At 59.9% G+C, this 26,593-nt stretch overlaps 1 protein-coding gene across 1 annotated transcript; it reads right to left on the minus strand.

Annotated features, from left to right (window-relative positions):
- Positions 1–24,347: 24,347 nt before the first annotated feature.
- On the minus strand, positions 24,348–26,243 carry LOC126119051 (translation initiation factor IF-2-like; the record flags this gene model as incomplete). Its single annotated transcript, XM_049915058.1, has 2 exons — positions 25,480–26,243; positions 24,348–24,780 (listed from the first exon to the last, which is right to left on the minus strand). Coding segments are annotated over exons 1-2 (1,197 nt in total), but the record flags the coding sequence as incomplete, so codon positions are not given.
- Between the last annotated feature and the right edge of the window lie 350 nt (positions 26,244–26,593).

Genomic DNA, 26,593 nt, shown 5'->3' on the forward strand with positions numbered 1-26,593 from the left:
GTGTGTGTGTGTGTGTGTTGTTTTGAGAATTGCGTCCGGGAATGGCGGTGGGCGTGCCCTGCATGTGGCCCGGAAGGCTGTTCGTTTCGCGGTAGTGTGTGGACAGGGGAGGGGCACGCGTAACGCTGCTGGCATGGCATGGCATGGCATTCGGGAGATGGGAGGGGGCAAACGAAGAAAACAAGACGCGGAGGCTATAAAGACGGGGAGGGGCGCGGTGTGGGTGGCTTGCGCTGCGCTCGGCTGGCGCGTGCGGCGTTGTTTTTGTGCAAAAGAAGAGAAAACGAATGGGTTGCCGGGAGGGGGCCGTTGTGGTGTAGCCGCAGACGCGGCTGTCAGTGAACGTGGTGAGACCGAGGGATGCGGGAGGGGCGGGGGCGGGGAAAAACGCTAGAAGAAGGAGAAAAACGCTGCTGCAACCAACATAAAATGAGGCCCTTTGTAACCTGCCAGCAACAAAACAACAACAAAAAAAAAAAAAAGGCGTCTATCAACATTGAATGTAAATGGAAATGGACCCAAGTGTAACCTCCCCGCACAAATAGTCGTAAGTAAGTGAGTGAGTGAGTGAGTGAGTGAGTGAGTGAATGATGATAAAAATGTGCCAGAATGTTGTTAACGTCCCTAGAAAATGAACGAACGAAGATTGATGAGAAACGCGCGATAATATGATGAATGGAAATAATGAACCATGAACATCTCAACAGACATAATTGAAAACCCGATAAACGTTGTAAGGGCAGCGCTGGCTGACCTTCGGCCCTGTGTATTCTGAAACGCCCCCCTTTGAACAACAATGTATACAAAACTGTGCTTAAACTGACACACAATATTTTGAGCGCAACGCAATCTGACTATCAAAGATCCCTGCAAAAGAATGGCCCTGAGTAACATTAAAGTACACCTGTCGGAAATCACTTACCTCACAAAAATCTTCATTACTCGAACTACTGCAATACAGCGAGCACCACTGCTGCCAGCTAAATAAGAGATTCCAAACTACGGAGGGCACTAACTACCGATAGGGATAGTTAGCAAAGTAAAGATGTTTAATAGAGAACAACAAACAATGTATTTACCCTTAATATCATCACCAGTCATAATATATGTAATTTGAAACGTCCGCCATCTCTGTCCTCACATGCACCAGTGCTGGCGGCTCACCCCTAACTGCGCAACGCTACGCGCTGTTCACATCCAGCTATAGCAGTTCATGACAACAACAATGCAAACTAGCCACAGACTGCACACAGCACAGGCAGTGATTTTCACGCGGAGCGCTACGTGGCATTACCAATATAAAAATCTAAACAAACAGCGTACGTACAAATTAGAATAAAAAGAGCAAAAGATCGTTACGTCAAAAAAAAAAAAAAAAAAAACAAAAAAGACAAAAGAGAAAAAACAAACTGCATCTATATGTGCTCTTAACTGTAGATACCTGTACACAGCGTCGTGCAATGAATGCCGGCTCACATTTAATTTTGATTGTTGGAGGAAATGCGTAGGAAATATTATTTAAATGGAAATGAATGGTTGTACTTTAAAAAAGTTTGTTTGGAAACAAAGTATTATTGGGGCATTTTGTTGTGAAGAAAATAGTTACAATTGACATACAGTATTAGATTTGCGCAATGCAGCTTCATTACCTTACCTGTAATAACAGTATGCATCGTCCCGAACGGAGACCAGAGTCGCGAGAAGAGCACGCCGCCGCCCGCTCAGTACAACCGTCCACTCGCTAATACTGTCGACTGACTACTACCTCTCCCGACCCGCCACATATAGATGACAACTGTTCCTGCCGACCCGCTACGTGCTACTAGTGTCGTGTGGCGCAGACTAGCGACGATAAGAAACGCTCTGGTCAGAGATTGTGTCGTGCCTCGCCATCGCTGGTAATGAGTACATACGTGTTTCAGCGCGCGTACCGGAAGACGCAGTGCGGAGCCAGAGACTGTGTTGTCGAGGCCGTCGACGCAGTGCATGTCGGTCGGTCGAGTGCGTGCGGGAGGGCAGAGAGGCAGCGTCGGCACGGAGATGCACGCACGGGGGCTGCGGCGTGGCGCGTTTGCGGTAGGCGCCTTTGGTGGCAACGGCCGGGACAAGCAGCGGTGTATGGTGTGGTGCGGGCCGGACAGGGGCGGAGGAGGAGGAGGAGGCGGCGCGACGATGGCATTGGGGCGGAAACGGGGACGGGGACGGCGACGGCGGATGTTGAGAGGCGTCACGCGCGGACCGACACAGACGCACAGATAGATAGGTAGGAAGAAGAAGAAGGGGCGGCTGGTGAGTGAGTGCAATTTAGGCGGTAGACACAAGAGGTCGGCACGGCATTTGCGTGATGTGGCGTTGTGACGGGGTGTGCTCGCTTGCCTCGTTTTGTTGATGCGCGCAGGAAGATGTGCAGAGCAGCGGCGGGCGGCTCGGCTCGGTTCGGTTTGGCCCGGCGGGCCGCGCTGTTGTCGCGGACGTGAGCGCCCCCTGGCGGGTGGCCGGAGGCGGCGCGGCGTGTTGGACGTGTGGCTGGCGGCAGTGCACAATTGCGAGTGGCTGGCGGTGTGGCGGTTGGCGCGTCGGGCGGCCGAGAGAGAGGAGAGGTATGTGTTTGCGGGCGCCTTTGCTGCGCGGCGTCGTGCAGGGCGGGCGGGCGGGCGCCTGTCGACTGTGTGTGTGTGTGTGTGTGTGTGTGTGGCGAATTGGCGGCGTTGTGCTCCGGCCGAAGGCGTCTGGAGAGGAGAGTTGGTCGTGATGTCATGTCGCGCCGTGTCATGTTTGCGAAACGGCTGCCGAGAGGTGTGGTGGTAGCGAGCCGGTCGGTGTCGGTGCGATGGGAATGTGCGTTTGGCGGTTTCGGTGTGCTTTTTGCGGCGTGAGAGTGGGGCGGGCGGGCAGGCTTGCTGTTGTTGGTTCCTTGTGTCTTGTGTGTAGCTTGATGGCAACGTGGAAGGGCGCCGGTTTCGAGCCGTGCGTGTGGTTGTCGACGTTGACTGGTTGGGGTGTGCCGTTGCACGTGCATGTTTGGGTCGTTGGTGTGGTTTTGGCTGGCTGGCTGGCTGGCTGGCTGTGTGTGTGTACGACGGGAAGGGGGAGGCGGCGGTGGATAGTGCAGTAGTTGTGTCGTTGGCACGGGCGTCGGGTGCGGCTGTGCGTAGTGGCGGAAAGGTGTCGGTTGCGGGAAGCGAGGCCGTCGTTGGCGGTGTCGCGTGCCTTCGTGAATCGAGTGGGGGCGGGGAAAGGAGCAGCGTGCCGCTGCGTCGTGGCCGTTAGCCAGAGGCTGTGCTTTGATAGTTTTGTGGACGGTTCGTGCGAGGCGATTTGTTGCCTGCCCTATGTTTGTTTGTTTGTTGTTTTGGAGACGACGACTGGTTGGTGGCGTGCGCGCGAGCGAAGTGGCGGTGTGCGTTTCCCGTGTCGACTGCCGGCCGGCGACAGGTGCGCCGTCGGTGGGGTGGGTGGCCGGCACAAGTAGGGGCGGCGGCGTCGTTGCGGTGTGTTTGTGTTGTCGGCGACAGCTGTTTGTGCGGTGCGTGTGAATGGTGGTGCAAACGTGTGCTGGCGTTGAGGCTGCGACCGCGGCGTGTTGTTGGTTGATGTTGAACAGCGGCTGTGTGCGGTGGTGGTGTTGCCGCACGTGCATCCGGCCCGGCGCGGAAAGCGCAGTTGCGGCGGCCCTTCGGTGCCAGCCACGTCGCGTGAGCGGCGGGTTGCTCTGGTCGACACGTGGTGCTCTGGTTTGTTGTTTGGTGCCCTTTGGCCGGTGGGTGGTCCGTGTGTCTCGGTATCTGGTCGTGGTCGTGCTGCCCGTTTGTCGGCGTTGTCCTGTGGCTTCGCTTTTGTTTTTGCGGCGTGCCGACGACCCGACGCGACCTTTACACCCAAAGTGTGGCGCCCGAAGGTGAACCAACGTCGTAATCCGACCTGGGCGCTTAAGCTCTAAGCCTAAGCTGAGCGAACCGAACCTGTAGCGTTGCGTAGCGTGAGGTGCGGTGAGGTCAGCCTCAGCGCCAAGTAAGCCAAGCTGTCCGGCCGTGAGGTGGGTGGGTAGGTAGGTGCGGCTGCTGCGGCCACCTGACGCCCGACGTGTGTTTGAATGCTTAACCTAAGTTTGAGGCTTAACCTAACCCAAGTGGCCTTAACCTAACCTAACCTAACCTAACCTCTGACGCCCGACGTGTGTTTGAATGCTTAACCTAAGTTTGACGCTTAACCTAACACCGACCCTTAACCTAACCGAGGTGCCCCTAACCTAACCTTAATGTAACGTAACCTAACCTAACCTCTGACGCCTGACGTGTGTTTTGAATGCTTAACCTAACCCAAGTGCCCTTAACCTAACCCACGTCCACCGAACCTAACCGAGACGTGTGAACCTAATGTCTAACTCGTAACGCGTGATGTTGGCTGTCGTGTGTGCTGACGGCAGATTGGGTTGGTCTGTAGTTGCGGATTTCGGGTTTGCCTCGGGCGAGGGGTTGGCTCGTAAGCGGCGAGGGGCGCTCCGGCGGAGCATGTTGCTTTGCAGGCGGCGCCCGTTTTTGCGGCGGGCACAATTGAAATTGTTGGGAAACGAACGAAAGGGCTGTGAATGTTGGCGGGCGAGAGGAGGAGGACGTGGCCCGACGGCTGCGGGCCGATCGGGAAACGGTGGGAGGGCGATGGGGCGGCGGAGGTGCGTTTGCACGGCCGTCATCGCCGCACGCCTCCGCTTGTGTGGCTGTGGCGCCGGCCGCGCTGGCCGGGCTGCCGCGGCGACGGTGCGGGGCTTTTGCCGAAGGTTTGGCCATTGTGGCCGGTCGCCGGCTGGGGCTGTGGGGGCGGCATTTGGGCGTGGGCGGCGATTCTCGGCGGGCCGACCCAGGCTGTAGCGCGCGGTGGCTGCAGTTTGGCCGTGGTTTGCGGCGCTGCCGTGGCGACTGGTTGGCGACTGTGGTGTGGCTGTGTGTAGCCCCATCCTCGGTGGTTTGAAAGGCGCGGGTGGTTGTGGCGCAGGTGTGGGGCTGCTCCGCACAGGCTGTCGGACGTTGGGCGGTAGCAAGCGCGGGAGGCGCGGCGCGGCGGCGCGCAGAGTGGCGGCCGCTCTCTCGGCCGTCCGCGCCCGCCCGCGACACTGGCTGGGCCTGTGCGTCGAGGCGGCTATTCCTCTGCTGTGCGCTCCGCTCGCTGCGTGTCTCCTCTCGCTCTCGCTGCTCGCTGTGTGTTAACGCGCGTCGTCGAAATGGCAGATCAGGCGGCTACGAACGAGACTGCTGCGGCACCCGCCGCCACCGGCACTACGAAGAAGGCAAAGTCTGCGTCGTCTGCGAAGAAGCCGCGCGCCAAGCCTGCGCACCCGCGCACCTCTGAGATGGTGACGGCCGCCATCAAGAGTCTGAAGGAGCGCGGCGGATCGTCGCTGCAGGCGATCAAGAAGTACATTGCCGCGCACTACAAGCTGGACGCGGAGAAGCTGGCGCCGTTTATCAAGAAGTACCTCAAGTCGGCCGTGGTGGCGGGCGAGCTGGTGCAGACGAAGGGGAAGGGCGCGTCCGGCTCTTTCAAGCTTGCCGGCGCCGGCGGCGGGGCGGCTGAGGGCGGCAAGGCTCGTGCTGGCGGTGCCAAGAAGAAGCGCGCCGCTCCGGCCAGCAAGGAGAAGAAGGGCGCCCGTGCGGCCGGCGCAAAGAAGGCTGGTGGCGTGAAGGCGGCGACTGGTCGGAAGGCGGGCGCCGCCAAGAAGGCGTCTGCGGCGTCGGCCGCTCCCGCCGGTGCGAAGAAGGCGGCTGCTGCCAAGCCGGCCAAGGCCAAGTCGCCGTCGAAGGCGAAGAAGGCCGCCAAGGTTCCGACGAAGAAGCCGAAGGCGCCGCGCCCGAAGAAGGCGACGACGCCGTCTAAGGCGAAGGCTTCGCCCAAGAAGAAGAAGTAGAGAGGAATGGGAAAGGAAGGGTTGGCGGTTGACTCCGTCGTCCGCACCCCCCGTCCCCGTCGTCTAGTGGCGCGCAACAGACGCGCGGCCCAAAACGGCCCTTCTCAGGGCCATCAAAGCACGTCGGGAAGGTTTTGATTGTCGTGTTTGTGTTGCGGTGTGGTTGTGTCGTCTGGCGTTTCTGTATGCCCGTGTGTGGATACTGTTTGCGTGCCGTGGTGGTTGGATTGCGGGGGGGGGGTCGGTGGCGGGTGCGGGCGGCGGTAGCGGTTTTGTCGTTGCGGTTGATTGTCGCCGTTTTTTTTTTTTGGTCGCGGCCGGCCGACGGTTGGTTTTGTGTCATGTTGTTTGAATACTTTGGTTGGCCTGCCTGCCGTCTTCTCGGATGTGTCTTGTCTTGTGTGTGTGTTCTTGCAACGGGGGCGGGGGACGTTGAGATGTGGAAAGGGTCGGTGGCGTTGGACGTGCCTGGCTTTTTGTTTCGTTTTCTTTTCGAAACGAAGCGGCGGCCGGCCGTGTGGTTGACGGCGTCGGCCGATGGGTATTGTGCGCTTTGAGCGCCGCGCCGGGGAGGCATGATGTTGATTGTTGCGCGCGCCAGCAAGCTGGCAGGGGAGAGCGGCTGTGGCGGACGGACGGGAAGTGGAAGTGGTGTTTTGTCTTTGGTTCTGTGGTTGTGGGGCGAGAGGCGACCGACAAAGTTTGCTCGCGACGGAGTGATGTTAGTGGCCCTTAAAAGGGCCGTTTTGTTTGTTGCGTGCGTGGGCGGTGCCCAGCGGCTGGCGCGGTGTTTAGGCGCGCTCGCCGCGGATGCGGCGCGCGAGCTGGATGTCCTTGGGCATGATGGTGACGCGCTTGGCGTGGATTGCGCACAGGTTGGTGTCTTCGAAGAGGCCGACGAGGTAGGCCTCGCTGGCCTCCTGCAGGGCCATGACCGCGGAGCTCTGGAAGCGCAGGTCGGTCTTGAAGTCCTGGGCGATCTCGCGCACTAGGCGCTGGAATGGCAGCTTGCGGATGAGCAGCTCTGTGCTCTTCTGGTAGCGCCTGATTTCTCGCAGGGCGACGGTGCCCGGCCTGTAGCGGTGGGGCTTCTTGACGCCGCCGGTGGCGGGCGCGCTCTTCCTCGCCGCCTTGGTGGCGAGCTGTTTGCGCGGCGCCTTTCCGCCGGTGGACTTGCGGGCCGTTTGCTTTGTGCGGGCCATAGCGGTAGCGGTTAGCGGAGCGGCGTGGAGGCGAGCGAGGTGCTGCGTCGGGTGCTGCCTTGACGACACGGGCGCGCGCCAGCCACCGTGGTGCGCTTATATGCCCTCGGTTGCGCGTGGTGGGGGGAGGGCGGGCCAGAGTCTATATAGGGGGGCTGGCGCGTGCGCCGGGCGCAGACCGTAGCCGACTCGCTAGCGCCGGGTGAGGAGCCAGCCGCTGCAGCAGACGCTTTGCTTGCCTTGAGCTTTTTGAGGATTTAGAAGAGATGACTGGCCGCGGCAAGGGAGGAAAGGGGCTCGGCAAGGGTGGCGCCAAGCGGCACCGCAAGGTGTTGCGCGACAACATCCAGGGCATCACGAAGCCCGCGATCCGCCGCCTGGCTCGCAGGGGCGGCGTGAAGCGCATCTCTGGTCTGATCTACGAGGAGACCCGCGGAGTGCTGAAGGTGTTCCTGGAGAACGTGATCCGCGACGCGGTGACGTACACTGAGCACGCCAAGCGCAAGACTGTGACGGCCATGGACGTGGTGTACGCCCTGAAGAGGCAGGGGCGCACCCTGTACGGTTTCGGCGGTTAGGCGCGTCGCAGCCGGTGTGCTGTGCCGCGTTGGCCTTCCCGCGGCCGTGGGAGAGACGAAAACGGCCCTTTTCAGGGCCACCACACTGTTCGGAAATTGAAAAGTGCGAAAGAGTCTGTGTTGTTGCTGCGTGTGTTGCCTGCCTGCCTTGTTTCTTTCATTCTTCATTTCGTTTGCGTTTGACTGACGTGACGTGACTGGGAGAAAGGAAAGGAAGCGGGTCTTGTGGCTGTGTGTGTGTGTGTGTGTGTGTGTGTGTGTGTGTGTGTGTGTGCGTGCGCGCGCGCGCGAGAGAGGGCGTTGTGTGTTTGTTTTGTTTATCGATCGATGGAGACGCCGGGCTGTGTGTTGTTGTTGTTGTTGTTGTTGTTGTTGTGCGAGAGGCGGTGAATATTTGCGTGGTTTTGGCTGTGTGTTTGCGGCGGCGTTGGAGTTGCCGAGGCAAGGCGTGCCCATAGGCGGCCGGATCAGCTGTTTCGTTTGTATGGGGCGCGCGGGAGTGGAGGGCGGTGTGTCGACACGCTCGTTTAACAGTTGGTGATTATTGCTGTCGTTGTCGTTTGGAAGGCGACTGTGCGTGCGTGGAGGTGCTTGAGGCAAACGAAAAACAAAAGAGAAACGTGTGTGTGGCCACACGGGCTGTGGACGACAAGATGGCGGCGGCTCTTCTTGTTGTTCTTCTCTCTTTCCTTTAGTCCTCTACCGTTAGAGGGGGAGTTGGTGGAGGTTATTGTCGCCTGTGGACATTTGCTCCTCTTTTCTGTGTGTTGTTCTTATCTTTGGTAGTGTGCTTTTTCGGACGTTGCTGTTTGTTGAGAGTGATTATGTGTTCTGTTTGTGCTACTGCTGGAGTAGCGACTCGGGTCTTGCACATCTGTCCCTGTGGTGTTCATATTGCCCAAGGGTCAAGACGTAATAGTCATTTTCTGAATTCCGCGCGGTGGCGTAGAACGCTTCTGCCAGGGCGCGGAATCGTGTTGTGGGTGGTTGTAGGCAGGTCTGCCGCGGGGACGTGTAAGGCCCGTCGTAGAGCGCTCTGCTTTGGACCCTTCTGTAGGCGATGCATCGTCGACCTGGCTGCATAGCCCCTATAGAGGGCGCGCATATTTCCAGTATCGCTACCCCTGTTGCGGGGTCGAGGGAACAGGGGTACAGGATCTGCATCCTGGCGTGAGCGTTTGTGCCAAGTTGCCCTATGTGACACTTCGATGTCAGGCGTGACACCGAGGTACCTCGCAGAATATCTGCCCCTGCAATCGTAGCAGTTGGTATGGTCTTCTTGCCGGCGGCGGCTGTGGAAGTGAAGTTAAGTTAAAGTAAAGTAAAGTAAAGCAAAGCGCGGCGAGGACGACTGAAATTTTGCTTTGGACGTAGGTTTGTGTGGTGGCCCTGAAAAGGGCCGATTGTTGTGAGCCGAGCCGGGCCGGCAAAGCGCGTTGCGTGCAGGGGAGCACGCAGCGCTGCTGGGCGGCGGGTCCGCGTGCCGATTGCCTGGCCTCTCTGTTTAGGCCTTCTTCTCGGTCTTCTTTGGCAGCAGGACGGCCTGGATGTTGGGCAGGACACCACCCTGTGCGATGGTGACGCCCGACAGGAGCTTGTTGAGCTCCTCGTCGTTGCGGATGGCAAGCTGCAGGTGGCGCGGGATGATGCGCGTCTTCTTGTTGTCGCGGGCCGCGTTTCCGGCCAGCTCGAGCACCTCAGCCGCGAGGTACTCCATGACGGCGGCGAGGTAGACGGGCGCCCCGGCGCCGACGCGCTCGGCGTAGTTTCCCTTGCGCAGGAGGCGGTGGATTCTGCCGACCGGGAACTGGAGCCCGGCCCTGCTTGAGCGGGACTTTGACTTGCCCTTGACTTTGCCTCCCTTTCCGCGTCCGGACATGGCGATGCGCTGTGGTGTAAAAAAACGAGACGAGACGAAGGACGGTGCGAGCCGCAGCGAGTCGAGCAGCGGAGTGGCGGCGCCGCCTGCCTGCCTGCACACTCTAATTTCTTCCTCTGTCTTTAGATAGAGGTTGTTTTCTGCGAAGGTTTTTGTCCTATTCGGACATTTCCTTCAATTTTTGGTGAGTTTTTTGGATGTGCCTGTCTTTTGTTAATTCTGTTCTTTAGAGTATCGTGTGTATCTTTTCTGTCACTGTGGTAGTGACGGTTTTTTTTTTTTTTTTTTTAAATTTTATTTTAAGCGACGAGTAATGCTTTTGGTCTTTTGTATCGGTCTGGTACGTTGTTGTACCGACCAAGTGCCGCCAGGGGTGGGGGTCCTTTATGCTCTCGGGTGCGGCGGCCGGTTGCGCTCGCGGCCCATTGGTCGGCGGCCGCAACGGGGCGAGCTGGTAAAGGTGCGGCGGCGGGGCGCGCTGGGTGCCACTGTGTGGGGAGACGCTGACTAGAGCGGAGCGCTTGCTGCTGGTGTTGCTGCCGTACGTTCTTGTTTGTTTGCGATGCCGCCCAAGACTAGCGGGAAGGCCGCCAAGAAGGCTGGCAAGGCGCAGAAGAACATTTCGAAGGGCGACAAGAAGAAGAAGCGCAAGAGGAAGGAGAGCTATGCCATCTACATCTACAAGGTGCTGAAGCAGGTGCACCCTGACACGGGCATCTCGTCGAAGGCGATGAGCATCATGAACAGCTTCGTGAACGACATTTTCGAGCGCATCGCGGCCGAGGCGTCTCGCCTGGCGCACTACAACAAGCGCTCGACCATCACGTCCCGCGAGATCCAGACCGCTGTGCGGCTGTTGCTGCCTGGCGAGCTGGCCAAGCACGCCGTGAGCGAGGGCACGAAGGCGGTGACCAAGTACACGAGCTCCAAGTAAGGAGGTGGCTCTGGAATGGAAGGAGATCCTCCGTTGCGAGAGCGGCAAAACGGCCCTTTTCAGGGCCACCAAATGGCCTTTGCGGGAAGGGCGGAATTGTTGTTGTTGTTGTTTTTGTTTTGTTTTGTGTGTGAGTGGGTGGACGGTGGCAATAGCTACCGCTTTGGTTGCGACGCGACGGGGTGGGGTGGCCGATGCGATGAATAATTTGATTGTTTATGGGGCGCGTCGCGTGTCGCGTGTTGCGGGGTGCGGCCACGGTGTGACGTGGAATGGAGGCACGTGCGCACAAGTCGTTGTCTGCGAGGGGGGGGGGGGAAGTGCGATCGGTGATGTGCCCTTTGGATGGAGGTGCCGGTTAGTTACGTGACGGGTGGAAACGACACGCGATTGTTGGGAATGTCAGTGTGTAACGACGGCCGTTTGCGGGTCGGTTTGCACGCCATATATGGCGAGGGTGAAATGTGTCTGTAAATGCAGCGTGGAGGCGTGTGAGTGACGTTTAAATGTGAACGCGCATTGAGACACACCACTGTGTATTGCATTGTACGGGCGACACGCACGATGATATGTACCTTTCCCCCGACTCTGATTTCGATAGTCGTGTCTGACCGACTGTGTCTGCTTGTGTGCGTACGACGCACGCACACCGACGTCGTCATTGAAGATGCATGCTCGCGTGTCCAGTGCAGTACAGTAGAGTAAGCGCGACGCTAGAAGACGACGGTCGCTTTGGCGAATGTGCGTACACGTGTTTGTGTGTATGTCGGTGATGTGGTCCGATCCGTCGCCTCTGGGAAACTGTCGATCGGCGCGGTACACCGGACGTCTTGAACACCCGTCATACCGTCATACCGTCATACCGTTGGTACACCGTCGCGCTGAGAACGGTTACCGAAAGGTGAACGAACCTCTGATCGGTCGAATGTCTGGGCAGAACGTGAGGAGAGAATGGTGGAGGAAAGGACAGAGGGGAAAAAACAAATATATATATAGAGAGAGAGAGAGAGAGAGAAAACGGAAAAAAAACCAAACAAAACGGAGAAACGCAGTGTAGAGCAACGGAACGTTCCCGTGTCGGAGGTGTATTGTAGCCGCACTGAAATGCGCGTAACGGCGCGGCGGCAAGTGTCTGCCGTGGTGAACGTTACCTTTGACGGCTGAATTGTGCGTTGCGTTGCTTTGCTTTCCCGGATGTGTATGTAACGTAACGTTCGTTGAGATGGTTCTGAGGAAGAATGTACGACAGTGCCCGTGCCGTCTATGTTCGTGTGCAAAGCCATTGTGTGTGTGTGTGTGTGTGTGTGTGTTGTTTTGAGAATTGCGTCCGGGAATGGCGGTGGGCGTGCCCTGCATGTGGCCCGGAAGGCTGTTCGTTTCGCGGTAGTGTGTGGACAGGGGAGGGGCACGCGTAACGCTGCTGGCATGGCATGGCATGGCATTCGGGAGATGGGAGGGGGCAAACGAAGAAAACAAGACGCGGAGGCTATAAAGACGGGGAGGGGCGCGGTGTGGGTGGCTTGCGCTGCGCTCGGCTGGCGCGTGCGGCGTTGTTTTTGTGCAAAAGAAGAGAAAACGAATGGGTTGCCGGGAGGGGGCCGTTGTGGTGTAGCCGCAGACGCGGCTGTCAGTGAACGTGGTGAGACCGAGGGATGCGGGAGGGGCGGGGGCGGGGAAAACGCTAGAAGAAGGAGAAAAACGCTGCTGCAACCAACATAAAATGAGGCCCTTTGTAACCTGCCAGCAACAAAACAACAACAAAAAAAAAAAAGGCGTCTATCAACATTGAATGTAAATGGAAATGGACCCAAGTGTAACCTCCCCGCACAAATAGTCGTAAGTAAGTGAGTGAGTGAGTGAGTGAGTGAGTGAGTGAATGATGATAAAAATGTGCCAGAATGTTGTTAACGTCCCTAGAAAATGAACGAACGAAGATTGATGAGAAACGCGCGATAATATGATGAATGGAAATAATGAACCATGAACATCTCAACAGACATAATTGAAAACCCGATAAACGTTGTAAGGGCAGCGCTGGCTGACCTTCGGCCCTGTGTATTCTGAAACGCCCCCCTTTGAACAACAATGTATACAAAACTGTGCTTAAACTGACACACAATATTTTGAGCGCAACGCAATCTGACTATCAAAGATCCCTGCAAAAGAATGGCCCTGAGTAACATTAAAGTACACCTGTCGGAAATCACTTACCTCACAAAAATCTTCATTACTCGAACTACTGCAATACAGCGAGCACCACTGCTGCCAGCTAAATAAGAGATTCCAAACTACGGAGGGCACTAACTACCGATAGGGATAGTTAGCAAAGTAAAGATGTTTAATAGAGAACAACAAACAATGTATTTACCCTTAATATCATCACCAGTCATAATATATGTAATTTGAAACGTCCGCCATCTCTGTCCTCACATGCACCAGTGCTGGCGGCTCACCCCTAACTGCGCAACGCTACGCGCTGTTCACATCCAGCTATAGCAGTTCATGACAACAACAATGCAAACTAGCCACAGACTGCACACAGCACAGGCAGTGATTTTCACGCGGAGCGCTACGTGGCATTACCAATATAAAAATCTAAACAAACAGCGTACGTACAAATTAGAATAAAAAGAGCAAAAGATCGTTACGTCAAAAAAAAAAAAAAAAAAAACAAAAAAGACAAAAGAGAAAAAACAAACTGCATCTATATGTGCTCTTAACTGTAGATACCTGTACACAGCGTCGTGCAATGAATGCCGGCTCACATTTAATTTTGATTGTTGGAGGAAATGCGTAGGAAATATTATTTAAATGGAAATGAATGGTTGTACTTTAAAAAAGTTTGTTTGGAAACAAAGTATTATTGGGGCATTTTGTTGTGAAGAAAATAGTTACAATTGACATACAGTATTAGATTTGCGCAATGCAGCTTCATTACCTTACCTGTAATAACAGTATGCATCGTCCCGAACGGAGACCAGAGTCGCGAGAAGAGCACGCCGCCGCCCGCTCAGTACAACCGTCCACTCGCTAATACTGTCGACTGACTACTACCTCTCCCGACCCGCCACATATAGATGACAACTGTTCCTGCCGACCCGCTACGTGCTACTAGTGTCGTGTGGCGCAGACTAGCGACGATAAGAAACGCTCTGGTCAGAGATTGTGTCGTGCCTCGCCATCGCTGGTAATGAGTACATACGTGTTTCAGCGCGCGTACCGGAAGACGCAGTGCGGAGCCAGAGACTGTGTTGTCGAGGCCGTCGACGCAGTGCATGTCGGTCGGTCGAGTGCGTGCGGGAGGGCAGAGAGGCAGCGTCGGCACGGAGATGCACGCACGGGGGCTGCGGCGTGGCGCGTTTGCGGTAGGCGCCTTTGGTGGCAACGGCCGGGACAAGCAGCGGTGTATGGTGTGGTGCGGGCCGGACAGGGGCGGAGGAGGAGGAGGAGGCGGCGCGACGATGGCATTGGGGCGGAAACGGGGACGGGGACGGCGACGGCGGATGTTGAGAGGCGTCACGCGCGGACCGACACAGACGCACAGATAGATAGGTAGGAAGAAGAAGAAGGGGCGGCTGGTGAGTGAGTGCAATTTAGGCGGTAGACACAAGAGGTCGGCACGGCATTTGCGTGATGTGGCGTTGTGACGGGGTGTGCTCGCTTGCCTCGTTTTGTTGATGCGCGCAGGAAGATGTGCAGAGCAGCGGCGGGCGGCTCGGCTCGGTTCGGTTTGGCCCGGCGGGCCGCGCTGTTGTCGCGGACGTGAGCGCCCCCTGGCGGGTGGCCGGAGGCGGCGCGGCGTGTTGGACGTGTGGCTGGCGGCAGTGCACAATTGCGAGTGGCTGGCGGTGTGGCGGTTGGCGCGTCGGGCGGCCGAGAGAGAGGAGAGGTATGTGTTTGCGGGCGCCTTTGCTGCGCGGCGTCGTGCAGGGCGGGCGGGCGGGCGCCTGTCGACTGTGTGTGTGTGTGTGTGTGTGTGTGTGGCGAATTGGCGGCGTTGTGCTCCGGCCGAAGGCGTCTGGAGAGGAGAGTTGGTCGTGATGTCATGTCGCGCCGTGTCATGTTTGCGAAACGGCTGCCGAGAGGTGTGGTGGTAGCGAGCCGGTCGGTGTCGGTGCGATGGGAATGTGCGTTTGGCGGTTTCGGTGTGCTTTTTGCGGCGTGAGAGTGGGGCGGGCGGGCAGGCTTGCTGTTGTTGGTTCCTTGTGTCTTGTGTGTAGCTTGATGGCAACGTGGAAGGGCGCCGGTTTCGAGCCGTGCGTGTGGTTGTCGACGTTGACTGGTTGGGGTGTGCCGTTGCACGTGCATGTTTGGGTCGTTGGTGTGGTTTTGGCTGGCTGGCTGGCTGGCTGGCTGTGTGTGTGTACGACGGGAAGGGGGAGGCGGCGGTGGATAGTGCAGTAGTTGTGTCGTTGGCACGGGCGTCGGGTGCGGCTGTGCGTAGTGGCGGAAAGGTGTCGGTTGCGGGAAGCGAGGCCGTCGTTGGCGGTGTCGCGTGCCTTCGTGAATCGAGTGGGGGCGGGGAAAGGAGCAGCGTGCCGCTGCGTCGTGGCCGTTAGCCAGAGGCTGTGCTTTGATAGTTTTGTGGACGGTTCGTGCGAGGCGATTTGTTGCCTGCCCTATGTTTGTTTGTTTGTTGTTTTGGAGACGACGACTGGTTGGTGGCGTGCGCGCGAGCGAAGTGGCGGTGTGCGTTTCCCGTGTCGACTGCCGGCCGGCGACAGGTGCGCCGTCGGTGGGGTGGGTGGCCGGCACAAGTAGGGGCGGCGGCGTCGTTGCGGTGTGTTTGTGTTGTCGGCGACAGCTGTTTGTGCGGTGCGTGTGAATGGTGGTGCAAACGTGTGCTGGCGTTGAGGCTGCGACCGCGGCGTGTTGTTGGTTGATGTTGAACAGCGGCTGTGTGCGGTGGTGGTGTTGCCGCACGTGCATCCGGCCCGGCGCGGAAAGCGCAGTTGCGGCGGCCCTTCGGTGCCAGCCACGTCGCGTGAGCGGCGGGTTGCTCTGGTCGACACGTGGTGCTCTGGTTTGTTGTTTGGTGCCCTTTGGCCGGTGGGTGGTCCGTGTGTCTCGGTATCTGGTCGTGGTCGTGCTGCCCGTTTGTCGGCGTTGTCCTGTGGCTTCGCTTTTGTTTTTGCGGCGTGCCGACGACCCGACGCGACCTTTACACCCAAAGTGTGGCGCCCGAAGGTGAACCAACGTCGTAATCCGACCTGGGCGCTTAAGCTCTAAGCCTAAGCTGAGCGAACCGAACCTGTAGCGTTGCGTAGCGTGAGGTGCGGTGAGGTCAGCCTCAGCGCCAAGTAAGCCAAGCTGTCCGGCCGTGAGGTGGGTGGGTAGGTAGGTGCGGCTGCTGCGGCCACCTGACGCCCGACGTGTGTTTGAATGCTTAACCTAAGTTTGAGGCTTAACCTAACCCAAGTGGCCTTAACCTAACCTAACCTAACCTAACCTCTGACGCCCGACGTGTGTTTGAATGCTTAACCTAAGTTTGACGCTTAACCTAACACCGACCCTTAACCTAACCGAGGTGCCCCTAACCTAACCTTAATGTAACGTAACCTAACCTAACCTCTGACGCCTGACGTGTGTTTTGAATGCTTAACCTAACCCAAGTGCCCTTAACCTAACCCACGTCCACCGAACCTAACCGAGACGTGTGAACCTAATGTCTAACTCGTAACGCGTGATGTTGGCTGTCGTGTGTGCTGACGGCAGATTGGGTTGGTCTGTAGTTGCGGATTTCGGGTTTGCCTCGGGCGAGGGGTTGGCTCGTAAGCGGCGAGGGGCGCTCCGGCGGAGCATGTTGCTTTGCAGGCGGCGCCCGTTTTTGCGGCGGGCACAATTGAAATTGTTGGGAAACGAACGAAAGGGCTGTGAATGTTGGCGGGCGAGAGGAGGAGGACGTGGCCCGACGGCTGCGGGCCGATCGGGAAACGGTGGGAGGGCGATGGGGCGGCGGAGGTGCGTTTGCACGGCCGTCATCGCCGCACGCCTCCGCTTGTGTGGCTGTGGCGCCGGCCGCGCTGGCCGGGCTGCCGCGGCGACGGTGCGGGGCTTTTGCCGAAGGTTTGGCCATTGTGGCCGGTCGCCGGCTGGGGCTGTGGGGGCGGCATTTGGGCGTGGGCGGCGATTCTCGGCGGGCCGACCCAGGCTGTAGCGCGCGGTGGCTGCAGTTTGGCCGTGGTTTGCGGCGCTGCCGTGGCGACTGGTTGGCGACTGTGGTGTGGCTGTGTGTAGCCCCATCCTCGGTGGTTTGAAAGGCGCGGGTGGTTGTGGCGCAGGTGTGGGGCTGCTCCGCACAGGCTGTCGGACGTTGGGCGGTAGCAAGCGCGGGAGGCGCGGCGCGGCGGCGCGCAGAGTGGCGGCCGCTCTCTCGGCCGTCCGCGCCCGCCCGCGACACTGGCTGGGCCTGTGCGTCGAGGCGGCTATTCCTCTGCTGTGCGCTCCGCTCGCTGCGTGTCTCCTCTCGCTCTCGCTGCTCGCTGTGTGTTAACGCGCGTCGTCGAAATGGCAGATCAGGCGGCTACGAACGAGACTGCTGCGGCACCCGCCGCCACCGGCACTACGAAGAAGGCAAAGTCTGCGTCGTCTGCGAAGAAGCCGCGCGCCAAGCCTGCGCACCCGCGCACCTCTGAGATGGTGACGGCCGCCATCAAGAGTCTGAAGGAGCGCGGCGGATCGTCGCTGCAGGCGATCAAGAAGTACATTGCCGCGCACTACAAGCTGGACGCGGAGAAGCTGGCGCCGTTTATCAAGAAGTACCTCAAGTCGGCCGTGGTGGCGGGCGAGCTGGTGCAGACGAAGGGGAAGGGCGCGTCCGGCTCTTTCAAGCTTGCCGGCGCCGGCGGCGGGGCGGCTGAGGGCGGCAAGGCTCGTGCTGGCGGTGCCAAGAAGAAGCGCGCCGCTCCGGCCAGCAAGGAGAAGAAGGGCGCCCGTGCGGCCGGCGCAAAGAAGGCTGGTGGCGTGAAGGCGGCGACTGGTCGGAAGGCGGGCGCCGCCAAGAAGGCGTCTGCGGCGTCGGCCGCTCCCGCCGGTGCGAAGAAGGCGGCTGCTGCCAAGCCGGCCAAGGCCAAGTCGCCGTCGAAGGCGAAGAAGGCCGCCAAGGTTCCGACGAAGAAGCCGAAGGCGCCGCGCCCGAAGAAGGCGACGACGCCGTCTAAGGCGAAGGCTTCGCCCAAGAAGAAGAAGTAGAGAGGAATGGGAAAGGAAGGGTTGGCGGTTGACTCCGTCGTCCGCACCCCCCGTCCCCGTCGTCTAGTGGCGCGCAACAGACGCGCGGCCCAAAACGGCCCTTCTCAGGGCCATCAAAGCACGTCGGGAAGGTTTTGATTGTCGTGTTTGTGTTGCGGTGTGGTTGTGTCGTCTGGCGTTTCTGTATGCCCGTGTGTGGATACTGTTTGCGTGCCGTGGTGGTTGGATTGCGGGGGGGGGGTCGGTGGCGGGTGCGGGCGGCGGTAGCGGTTTTGTCGTTGCGGTTGATTGTCGCCGTTTTTTTTTTTTGGTCGCGGCCGGCCGACGGTTGGTTTTGTGTCATGTTGTTTGAATACTTTGGTTGGCCTGCCTGCCGTCTTCTCGGATGTGTCTTGTCTTGTGTGTGTGTTCTTGCAACGGGGGCGGGGGACGTTGAGATGTGGAAAGGGTCGGTGGCGTTGGACGTGCCTGGCTTTTTGTTTCGTTTTCTTTTCGAAACGAAGCGGCGGCCGGCCGTGTGGTTGACGGCGTCGGCCGATGGGTATTGTGCGCTTTGAGCGCCGCGCCGGGGAGGCATGATGTTGATTGTTGCGCGCGCCAGCAAGCTGGCAGGGGAGAGCGGCTGTGGCGGACGGACGGGAAGTGGAAGTGGTGTTTTGTCTTTGGTTCTGTGGTTGTGGGGCGAGAGGCGACCGACAAAGTTTGCTCGCGACGGAGTGATGTTAGTGGCCCTTAAAAGGGCCGTTTTGTTTGTTGCGTGCGTGGGCGGTGCCCAGCGGCTGGCGCGGTGTTTAGGCGCGCTCGCCGCGGATGCGGCGCGCGAGCTGGATGTCCTTGGGCATGATGGTGACGCGCTTGGCGTGGATTGCGCACAGGTTGGTGTCTTCGAAGAGGCCGACGAGGTAGGCCTCGCTGGCCTCCTGCAGGGCCATGACCGCGGAGCTCTGGAAGCGCAGGTCGGTCTTGAAGTCCTGGGCGATCTCGCGCACTAGGCGCTGGAATGGCAGCTTGCGGATGAGCAGCTCTGTGCTCTTCTGGTAGCGCCTGATTTCTCGCAGGGCGACGGTGCCCGGCCTGTAGCGGTGGGGCTTCTTGACGCCGCCGGTGGCGGGCGCGCTCTTCCTCGCCGCCTTGGTGGCGAGCTGTTTGCGCGGCGCCTTTCCGCCGGTGGACTTGCGGGCCGTTTGCTTTGTGCGGGCCATAGCGGTAGCGGTTAGCGGAGCGGCGTGGAGGCGAGCGAGGTGCTGCGTCGGGTGCTGCCTTGACGACACGGGCGCGCGCCAGCCACCGTGGTGCGCTTATATGCCCTCGGTTGCGCGTGGTGGGGGGAGGGCGGGCCAGAGTCTATATAGGGGGGCTGGCGCGTGCGCCGGGCGCAGACCGTAGCCGACTCGCTAGCGCCGGGTGAGGAGCCAGCCGCTGCAGCAGACGCTTTGCTTGCCTTGAGCTTTTTGAGGATTTAGAAGAGATGACTGGCCGCGGCAAGGGAGGAAAGGGGCTCGGCAAGGGTGGCGCCAAGCGGCACCGCAAGGTGTTGCGCGACAACATCCAGGGCATCACGAAGCCCGCGATCCGCCGCCTGGCTCGCAGGGGCGGCGTGAAGCGCATCTCTGGTCTGATCTACGAGGAGACCCGCGGAGTGCTGAAGGTGTTCCTGGAGAACGTGATCCGCGACGCGGTGACGTACACTGAGCACGCCAAGCGCAAGACTGTGACGGCCATGGACGTGGTGTACGCCCTGAAGAGGCAGGGGCGCACCCTGTACGGTTTCGGCGGTTAGGCGCGTCGCAGCCGGTGTGCTGTGCCGCGTTGGCCTTCCCGCGGCCGTGGGAGAGACGAAAACGGCCCTTTTCAGGGCCACCACACTGTTCGGAAATTGAAAAGTGCGAAAGAGTCTGTGTTGTTGCTGCGTGTGTTGCCTGCCTGCCTTGTTTCTTTCATTCTTCATTTCGTTTGCGTTTGACTGACGTGACGTGACTGGGAGAAAGGAAAGGAAGCGGGTCTTGTGGCTGTGTGTGTGTGTGTGTGTGTGTGTGTGTGTGTGTGTGTGTGTGCGTGCGCGCGCGCGCGAGAGAGGGCGTTGTGTGTTTGTTTTGTTTATCGATCGATGGAGACGCCGGGCTGTGTGTTGTTGTTGTTGTTGTTGTTGTTGTTGTGCGAGAGGCGGTGAATATTTGCGTGGTTTTGGCTGTGTGTTTGCGGCGGCGTTGGAGTTGCCGAGGCAAGGCGTGCCCATAGGCGGCCGGATCAGCTGTTTCGTTTGTATGGGGCGCGCGGGAGTGGAGGGCGGTGTGTCGACACGCTCGTTTAACAGTTGGTGATTATTGCTGTCGTTGTCGTTTGGAAGGCGACTGTGCGTGCGTGGAGGTGCTTGAGGCAAACGAAAAACAAAAGAGAAACGTGTGTGTGGCCACACGGGCTGTGGACGACAAGATGGCGGCGGCTCTTCTTGTTGTTCTTCTCTCTTTCCTTTAGTCCTCTACCGTTAGAGGGGGAGTTGGTGGAGGTTATTGTCGCCTGTGGACATTTGCTCCTCTTTTCTGTGTGTTGTTCTTATCTTTGGTAGTGTGCTTTTTCGGACGTTGCTGTTTGTTGAGAGTGATTATGTGTTCTGTTTGTGCTACTGCTGGAGTAGCGACTCGGGTCTTGCACATCTGTCCCTGTGGTGTTCATATTGCCCAAGGGTCAAGACGTAATAGTCATTTTCTGAATTCCGCGCGGTGGCGTAGAACGCTTCTGCCAGGGCGCGGAATCGTGTTGTGGGTGGTTGTAGGCAGGTCTGCCGCGGGGACGTGTAAGGCCCGTCGTAGAGCGCTCTGCTTTGGACCCTTCTGTAGGCGATGCATCGTCGACCTGGCTGCATAGCCCCTATAGAGGGCGCGCATATTTCCAGTATCGCTACCCCTGTTGCGGGGTCGAGGGAACAGGGGTACAGGATCTGCATCCTGGCGTGAGCGTTTGTGCCAAGTTGCCCTATGTGACACTTCGATGTCAGGCGTGACACCGAGGTACCTCGCAGAATATCTGCCCCTGCAATCGTAGCAGTTGGTATGGTCTTCTTGCCGGCGGCGGCTGTGGAAGTGAAGTTAAGTTAAAGTAAAGTAAAGTAAAGCAAAGCGCGGCGAGGACGACTGAAATTTTGCTTTGGACGTAGGTTTGTGTGGTGGCCCTGAAAAGGGCCGATTGTTGTGAGCCGAGCCGGGCCGGCAAAGCGCGTTGCGTGCAGGGGAGCACGCAGCGCTGCTGGGCGGCGGGTCCGCGTGCCGATTGCCTGGCCTCTCTGTTTAGGCCTTCTTCTCGGTCTTCTTTGGCAGCAGGACGGCCTGGATGTTGGGCAGGACACCACCCTGTGCGATGGTGACGCCCGACAGGAGCTTGTTGAGCTCCTCGTCGTTGCGGATGGCAAGCTGCAGGTGGCGCGGGATGATGCGCGTCTTCTTGTTGTCGCGGGCCGCGTTTCCGGCCAGCTCGAGCACCTCAGCCGCGAGGTACTCCATGACGGCGGCGAGGTAGACGGGCGCCCCGGCGCCGACGCGCTCGGCGTAGTTTCCCTTGCGCAGGAGGCGGTGGATTCTGCCGACCGGGAACTGGAGCCCGGCCCTGCTTGAGCGGGACTTTGACTTGCCCTTGACTTTGCCTCCCTTTCCGCGTCCGGACATGGCGATGCGCTGTGGTGTAAAAAAACGAGACGAGACGAAGGACGGTGCGAGCCGCAGCGAGTCGAGCAGCGGAGTGGCGGCGCCGCACGCACGCACGCACGCACAAAAACTCTGGCTTCCTAAGCCAGGTGTAGGGGCAGTTTAAGCAGCTGGGCTGCTGTTCCTGCGGCGACATCTATTTGTTGCAGTGTGTCCTAAGAGGGTGAGCTGTCCTCACTGGGCGTCGTGTATTGGGACGCCCTTCGTTGCGACAGCAGGCTGCGAGATATTAGTCTCGCAGTATATCTGGCCAACGAGTCGTCGGCCTGTGGTGGACCTGGCGGCCCAGACCACGGATTAGGCGGTTGCCAGAGTGTTCTGCATTCCTGTAGAACACCCTGGCGGATTGCCGGAAGCGATCCCGCAGGAGGGGGATTCCAGCTTCCTCATGGAGGAGTCTCGCCGGATAGCGAGGCGGCTTGTGGAGCGCCAGTCGCAGCGCCCTATTTTGCACTCGTTGGAGCGTCGCAATGTGCGACGCTGCCGCGTTGCCCCACACCACAGCCGCGTATTCCAGTACCGGCCGGACTAGGGACAGATACATGGTGAGGCCGTGGCGTGGAGGAAGTGGCGATGAAGGGTTGAGCAGTGGGTAGAGCGCACGAAGGCGCCCCACTGCCCGCCCTCTGACGTCTCGGACGTGTGGCAGCCACGTCAGGTGCCTGTCTAACGTCACCCCGAGGTATTTGCCGGTCCGCGACCACGGGATGGGGCCCCCCATGATCGTGACCGGCGGTAGGTCCGGTGGCAGCCTCTTCCTGCTGAAGATTACAGCCTGGCTCTTGGCAGCGTTGAACTTCAAGCGCCATTTCGTGGACCATGAGCCCAGGGCGTCACATCCGAGCTGGAGGCGACGGCGCATCTCGGCCGCGTTCATGCTGCGGGTGAACAACGCCGTGTCGTCGGCGTAAAGTGCCAACTCCACGCGTGCCACCCGCGGAGCGTCGGCGGTGTACAGGGAGTACAACAGGGGGCCGAGGACCGACCCCTGCGGTACTCCCGCTCGAATCGGCCGATCGGTGGAAATGCCTCCATCCGCTCGGACGTGAAAAGTGCGCCCCGAGAGATACGAGCGCAGCAGGACTACGTGCGACGTCGGTACCCCGTGTGCAAAAAGTTTGTACACGAGGCCGTCGTGCCACACGCAGTCGAAGGCCTTGGAGACGTCGAGAAGCACCGCCCCTAGGTACTCCCGCGTCTCCAGCGCTCGCATCGCCTGCTCCACGAGGCGCAACAGCTGCTGCGTGGTAGAGTGGCCGCACCGGAAACCAAACTGCTCCTCGGGTATGAGCTGCTGTTCCGTCACATGGCGTAGCAGTCGCTCCGCGTACAACCTCTCAAACACTTTTGAGAGGGACGGGAGCAGACTGATCGGCCGGTAGTTCGCGGCCTGGCGTGGATCCTTGCCGCTCTTGGGGATGGCAACCACTTCCGCGTGTTTCCACGCGGAAGGGAAGGTCCCAGAGCGGAGGATGCTGTTAAAGATGTCCGCCAGAGATTGGTGCACCTCAGGCGGAAGCATCCTCAACAGGCGGTTAGTGACACCATCCGTGCCGCCCGCCTTCTTCGGGTTGAGTCGACGGAGCTGCAAGTCCACTTCCTCTGCTGTGATTTCCTCGATCGAGTCGTCGTCCTCCCGTGCAGCGAGAAAGACCGGCAGGCGGTCCTCCACCAGGCGGACTTGGTCGGGATCGACCGCGTCTTCAGCAGGCTGAAAGTTTGCCGCGAACGTATCCGCAAGGATGCTGGCTTTCGCATCTGGCTCGCAGACGACGTTCGCACCCGTATCGAGAGGCGGGACTCGCTGGCGACGACGAAGGAAGCGCTTGGCGGTGCTCCAAGCACCACCGTCCGTCGTAGTTAGGGTGGCCACAAGGCCCGCCCAGTCCCTATGGCGATGGTCATCGATGGCAGCCCGAATCTCACGCCTCGCCCTGTTGAGGCGGCGCTTCGTCTCGGGCAGCCGCGTAAGCTGCCACTCCCGGAAGAGGCGATTCTTGTTAGTGATCGCCTCGAGGATGTGCGGCGGGAGTTGGCGCGACATCTCACGCGGTCTTCCCGGCCGCCTGGGGGTGGCCGCCTCCGCAGCAGCCAGTGTGTGCCGCGTGAAGAAGGCCAATGCTGCATCAGCCCCTTGCACATCGGGATCGGGCGCGCCCTCAAGGCGGTCAGAGACCTCGACACGAAAGCGTGCCTCGTCTATGCCTCGGAAGTTGTGGCGGTCGGACTGCATGGTTGCACCGATGACGTCCATGTCGAAGACCACCGGGAGGTGATCGGACGACAGGGCGCATCTAACGGTGGCAGACGTGAAGTGCCCAACACCTTTGAGCACGGCGATGTCGAGCACATCTGACTGGCCGCGATGGGGGAAGACTGTGTGCTCATAAGGCCCCAGTACAATAGCGCCATGCCGTTGTGTGGCGCGAAGGAGGCGGCGGCCGCTGGCGTTGGTGAGGCGAGAGTTCCACTGCTGATGCTTGGCATTCAAGTCACCCGCAATGAAGACTCTCCCGGGCAGTGCCAGCAGGGCGTCGACGTCAGCCTCCTGAAGTACTCCCCTCGGCGGCCTATAGGCCGCAACGAAGGTGATAACCCCCGCCGTTGTGGTGACAGCCACCCCAGTGGCCTCCATTGCAGCGAGGGGCGGAAGCTGAACATCATGATGCTTCAGGGACGCCTTGATGTAGATTGCCGTCCCGCCACCGTGGGTCAACCTGTCGGTGCGGTAGCATCGATAGTTGGCCACATTCACGTGGAGTCCCGGCTTCAGGAAGGTCTCGCACACGAGGCAGATGTCAATCGCCTCGTCGCGCAAGAACTCCCTGAATTCTCCTTGTTGGGGGACCAAACTGTTTGCATTAAATGTGCAAACGGTGAGGCCATGGATATGGCGATTATCCATGGCGCGGTGGAGTTGCAACGCCGGCCTGAAGGGCCGACGTGACCGCGGTGACTAGCACCGGGAGTTGCTCGAGCAGCTGACTCAACGACCGCAAGAGCGATCGGAGCTCGGCTGCGTCGGCGGCCAAGGGGGCGGTGGGGGCCTCTGGGGCGGCCTCCACCACTGGGGCGGCCTGTTGCGGCCGATCCGAAGTAGACGGCTGCTGTGGAGCATCAGCAGTCGATCTCGGTTGCGGCACAGCACGAGGTGCCGTCCTCTGCTGCGGCAGAGTGTTGGCGGCAGTCCGTTGCGCAACGGCAGGTGTGGCCCGGCCCGCGCGCCGACGACGCCTGCGCGGGGCGGCAACTCGCGCGCTCTGCGAGGGCGCAGGGGTTGCCACCCCCACGGGCGAAGCCGTGGACGGCGCGGTCGGTTGCTGCGTCTCGCCCTCCGCCTGCGCCGAAGGTCGGGCGGTGGAGGCTGACGGGCCGCCCTTGGTGGCGGCAGCAAAGCTGGTGGACGGGTGCACCTTACGAGAGGGCGCAGCCCCTCCTCTCGGTTGATTTCGGCCCCTTTTAAAGGCCGAACAGCCTCTGTAGCTAGCGACGTGCGTGCCGCCGCAGTTGCAGCACGTCGGCTTGTCTTCCCTGGCAAGCCCACAGGACTTGCTCTCGTGCTGGCCCGCGCACTTCACGCAGCGGGGCTGCATGGAGCAGTAGCGGGAGACATGGTCGAGCCGCTGGCAGGAAAAGCACTGGGCCCTCTTGCCTTTGGCCCGGAGAGGTTCCACCGCTACCTTGACCCGGCCGACCCGTTGCACCTGAAAAATCTTCCGATTTTCCAGGTTGTCAACGAGGACAACCTGGTATAGTGGCATGTCACGGTGCGTGCGCGGGGACTTCATCAGTCCGGTAGACCGGACACCGAAGCCCATGTCCTCGAGCTCCTCGCGAAGGTAGTCCGCACCAAACTTGAGTGGAAGGTGGCGGAAAACCACCTTCATAAGTTTGAGCGGCTCGGAGGGGTGTGTGTAGCACGGGAGGCCATCTTTACAGATGGCGTCCATCACCGCGCGGTACTCGTCGTTAGACGACACCGTGACCTTGTAGAGGTCACGGCCAGCGTTCTTGACAGCGGCGGACGGGGCCACCCTGTCCAGTTTGTGCTGGAACTCCTTGTACTCGCCAGCCCATTGGATGACGATAGGCGGCGGCTTCTTTTGGGCAGGCGCCGGGGGCGCGGCGCCATCGTCCAATGCATCTACGCTGGCGCTCGCAAACGCGTTGGCGGTCGGCAGCGGGGTCGGTTGCTGCAGCGCAGCAGCCCTGGCAGTGTGCCGCCGGGGTGGGGCAACAAAACCGTCCTCGTCCGGCTGCCGGGAGGCGGCAGGGGGACGAGTGGACCGCCGCGTTGTCTTCGTCGGTTTCTGCTTGGCGGTGCTCCGGGAGGAGCCCGCGATAGTCGTCCCAGACTCTGTGGTGGAGGTGCGGGAGGCCCTAGGGGCCTTCTTCCGCGGCCTCGCTGCGTCAGATGTCTGTGAGGGAGTGTCAGAATCGTCATTTGTCATAGCCCGGCGTTTTCTGGGCGCGCGGGCAGCGTCAGGGTCAGTGTCACGACGCTCTGACTCGGCAATTGCCTCAGCCAGATTTGCGTCGGGCAGATCGACGTCCTCCATCTCGGTGGCCACGGCTAGCGCAGCCACGGGCTCTTCTTGTGTTTCGGGGGCCAGGGGGGCAACCGGGGGCACATCGACCTCTTGAGTGGTCGAGACCAGCGGCGCAACTCCCGCCGAGGCCGCCGCCGCCGGGACCGCAAGCAAATGCGATGTAACCGGCGGGGCTCTCGGTGGCACACCCAACACCTGCTGCCTCGTGTGCGGTAGAGCGGCTGCCGTCTGTATTTTACAGAGGGCGAATATAGCCGCCTCGTCGGCCTCTCGACCAGGGTAGGGGCCCCCATGGGCGAGTTTATTCATAAGGATGAACACTCGTTCACGAGTGCGCGCGGCATGATCCGAAGAGTCAGTCCTGTCGTAGTCAGGTGTCGAAAGCCGGTTCGTCATAAGTGGGGGGCCGGATGGGGCCGCCGCCGGGAGCAACTCAGTCGCCTGAGCTGACCCCGACGAGCGGCGATCCGCCACACCCTTCGCTCGATCGTCAAACACGTCCTCTCGCCTCGACATCGCAACTCGGAGTGGGTGGCGGCGCCGCCAGGGGTGGGGGTCCTTTATGCTCTCGGGTGCGGCGGCCGGTTGCGCTCGCGGCCCATTGGTCGGCGGCCGCAACGGAGCGAGCTGGTAAAGGTGCGGCGGCGGGGCGCGCTGGG

Source organism: Schistocerca cancellata, unplaced genomic scaffold (genome assembly GCF_023864275.1).
Source record: "Schistocerca cancellata isolate TAMUIC-IGC-003103 unplaced genomic scaffold, iqSchCanc2.1 HiC_scaffold_362, whole genome shotgun sequence".
Classification (NCBI taxonomy): domain Eukaryota; kingdom Metazoa; phylum Arthropoda; class Insecta; order Orthoptera; family Acrididae; genus Schistocerca; species Schistocerca cancellata.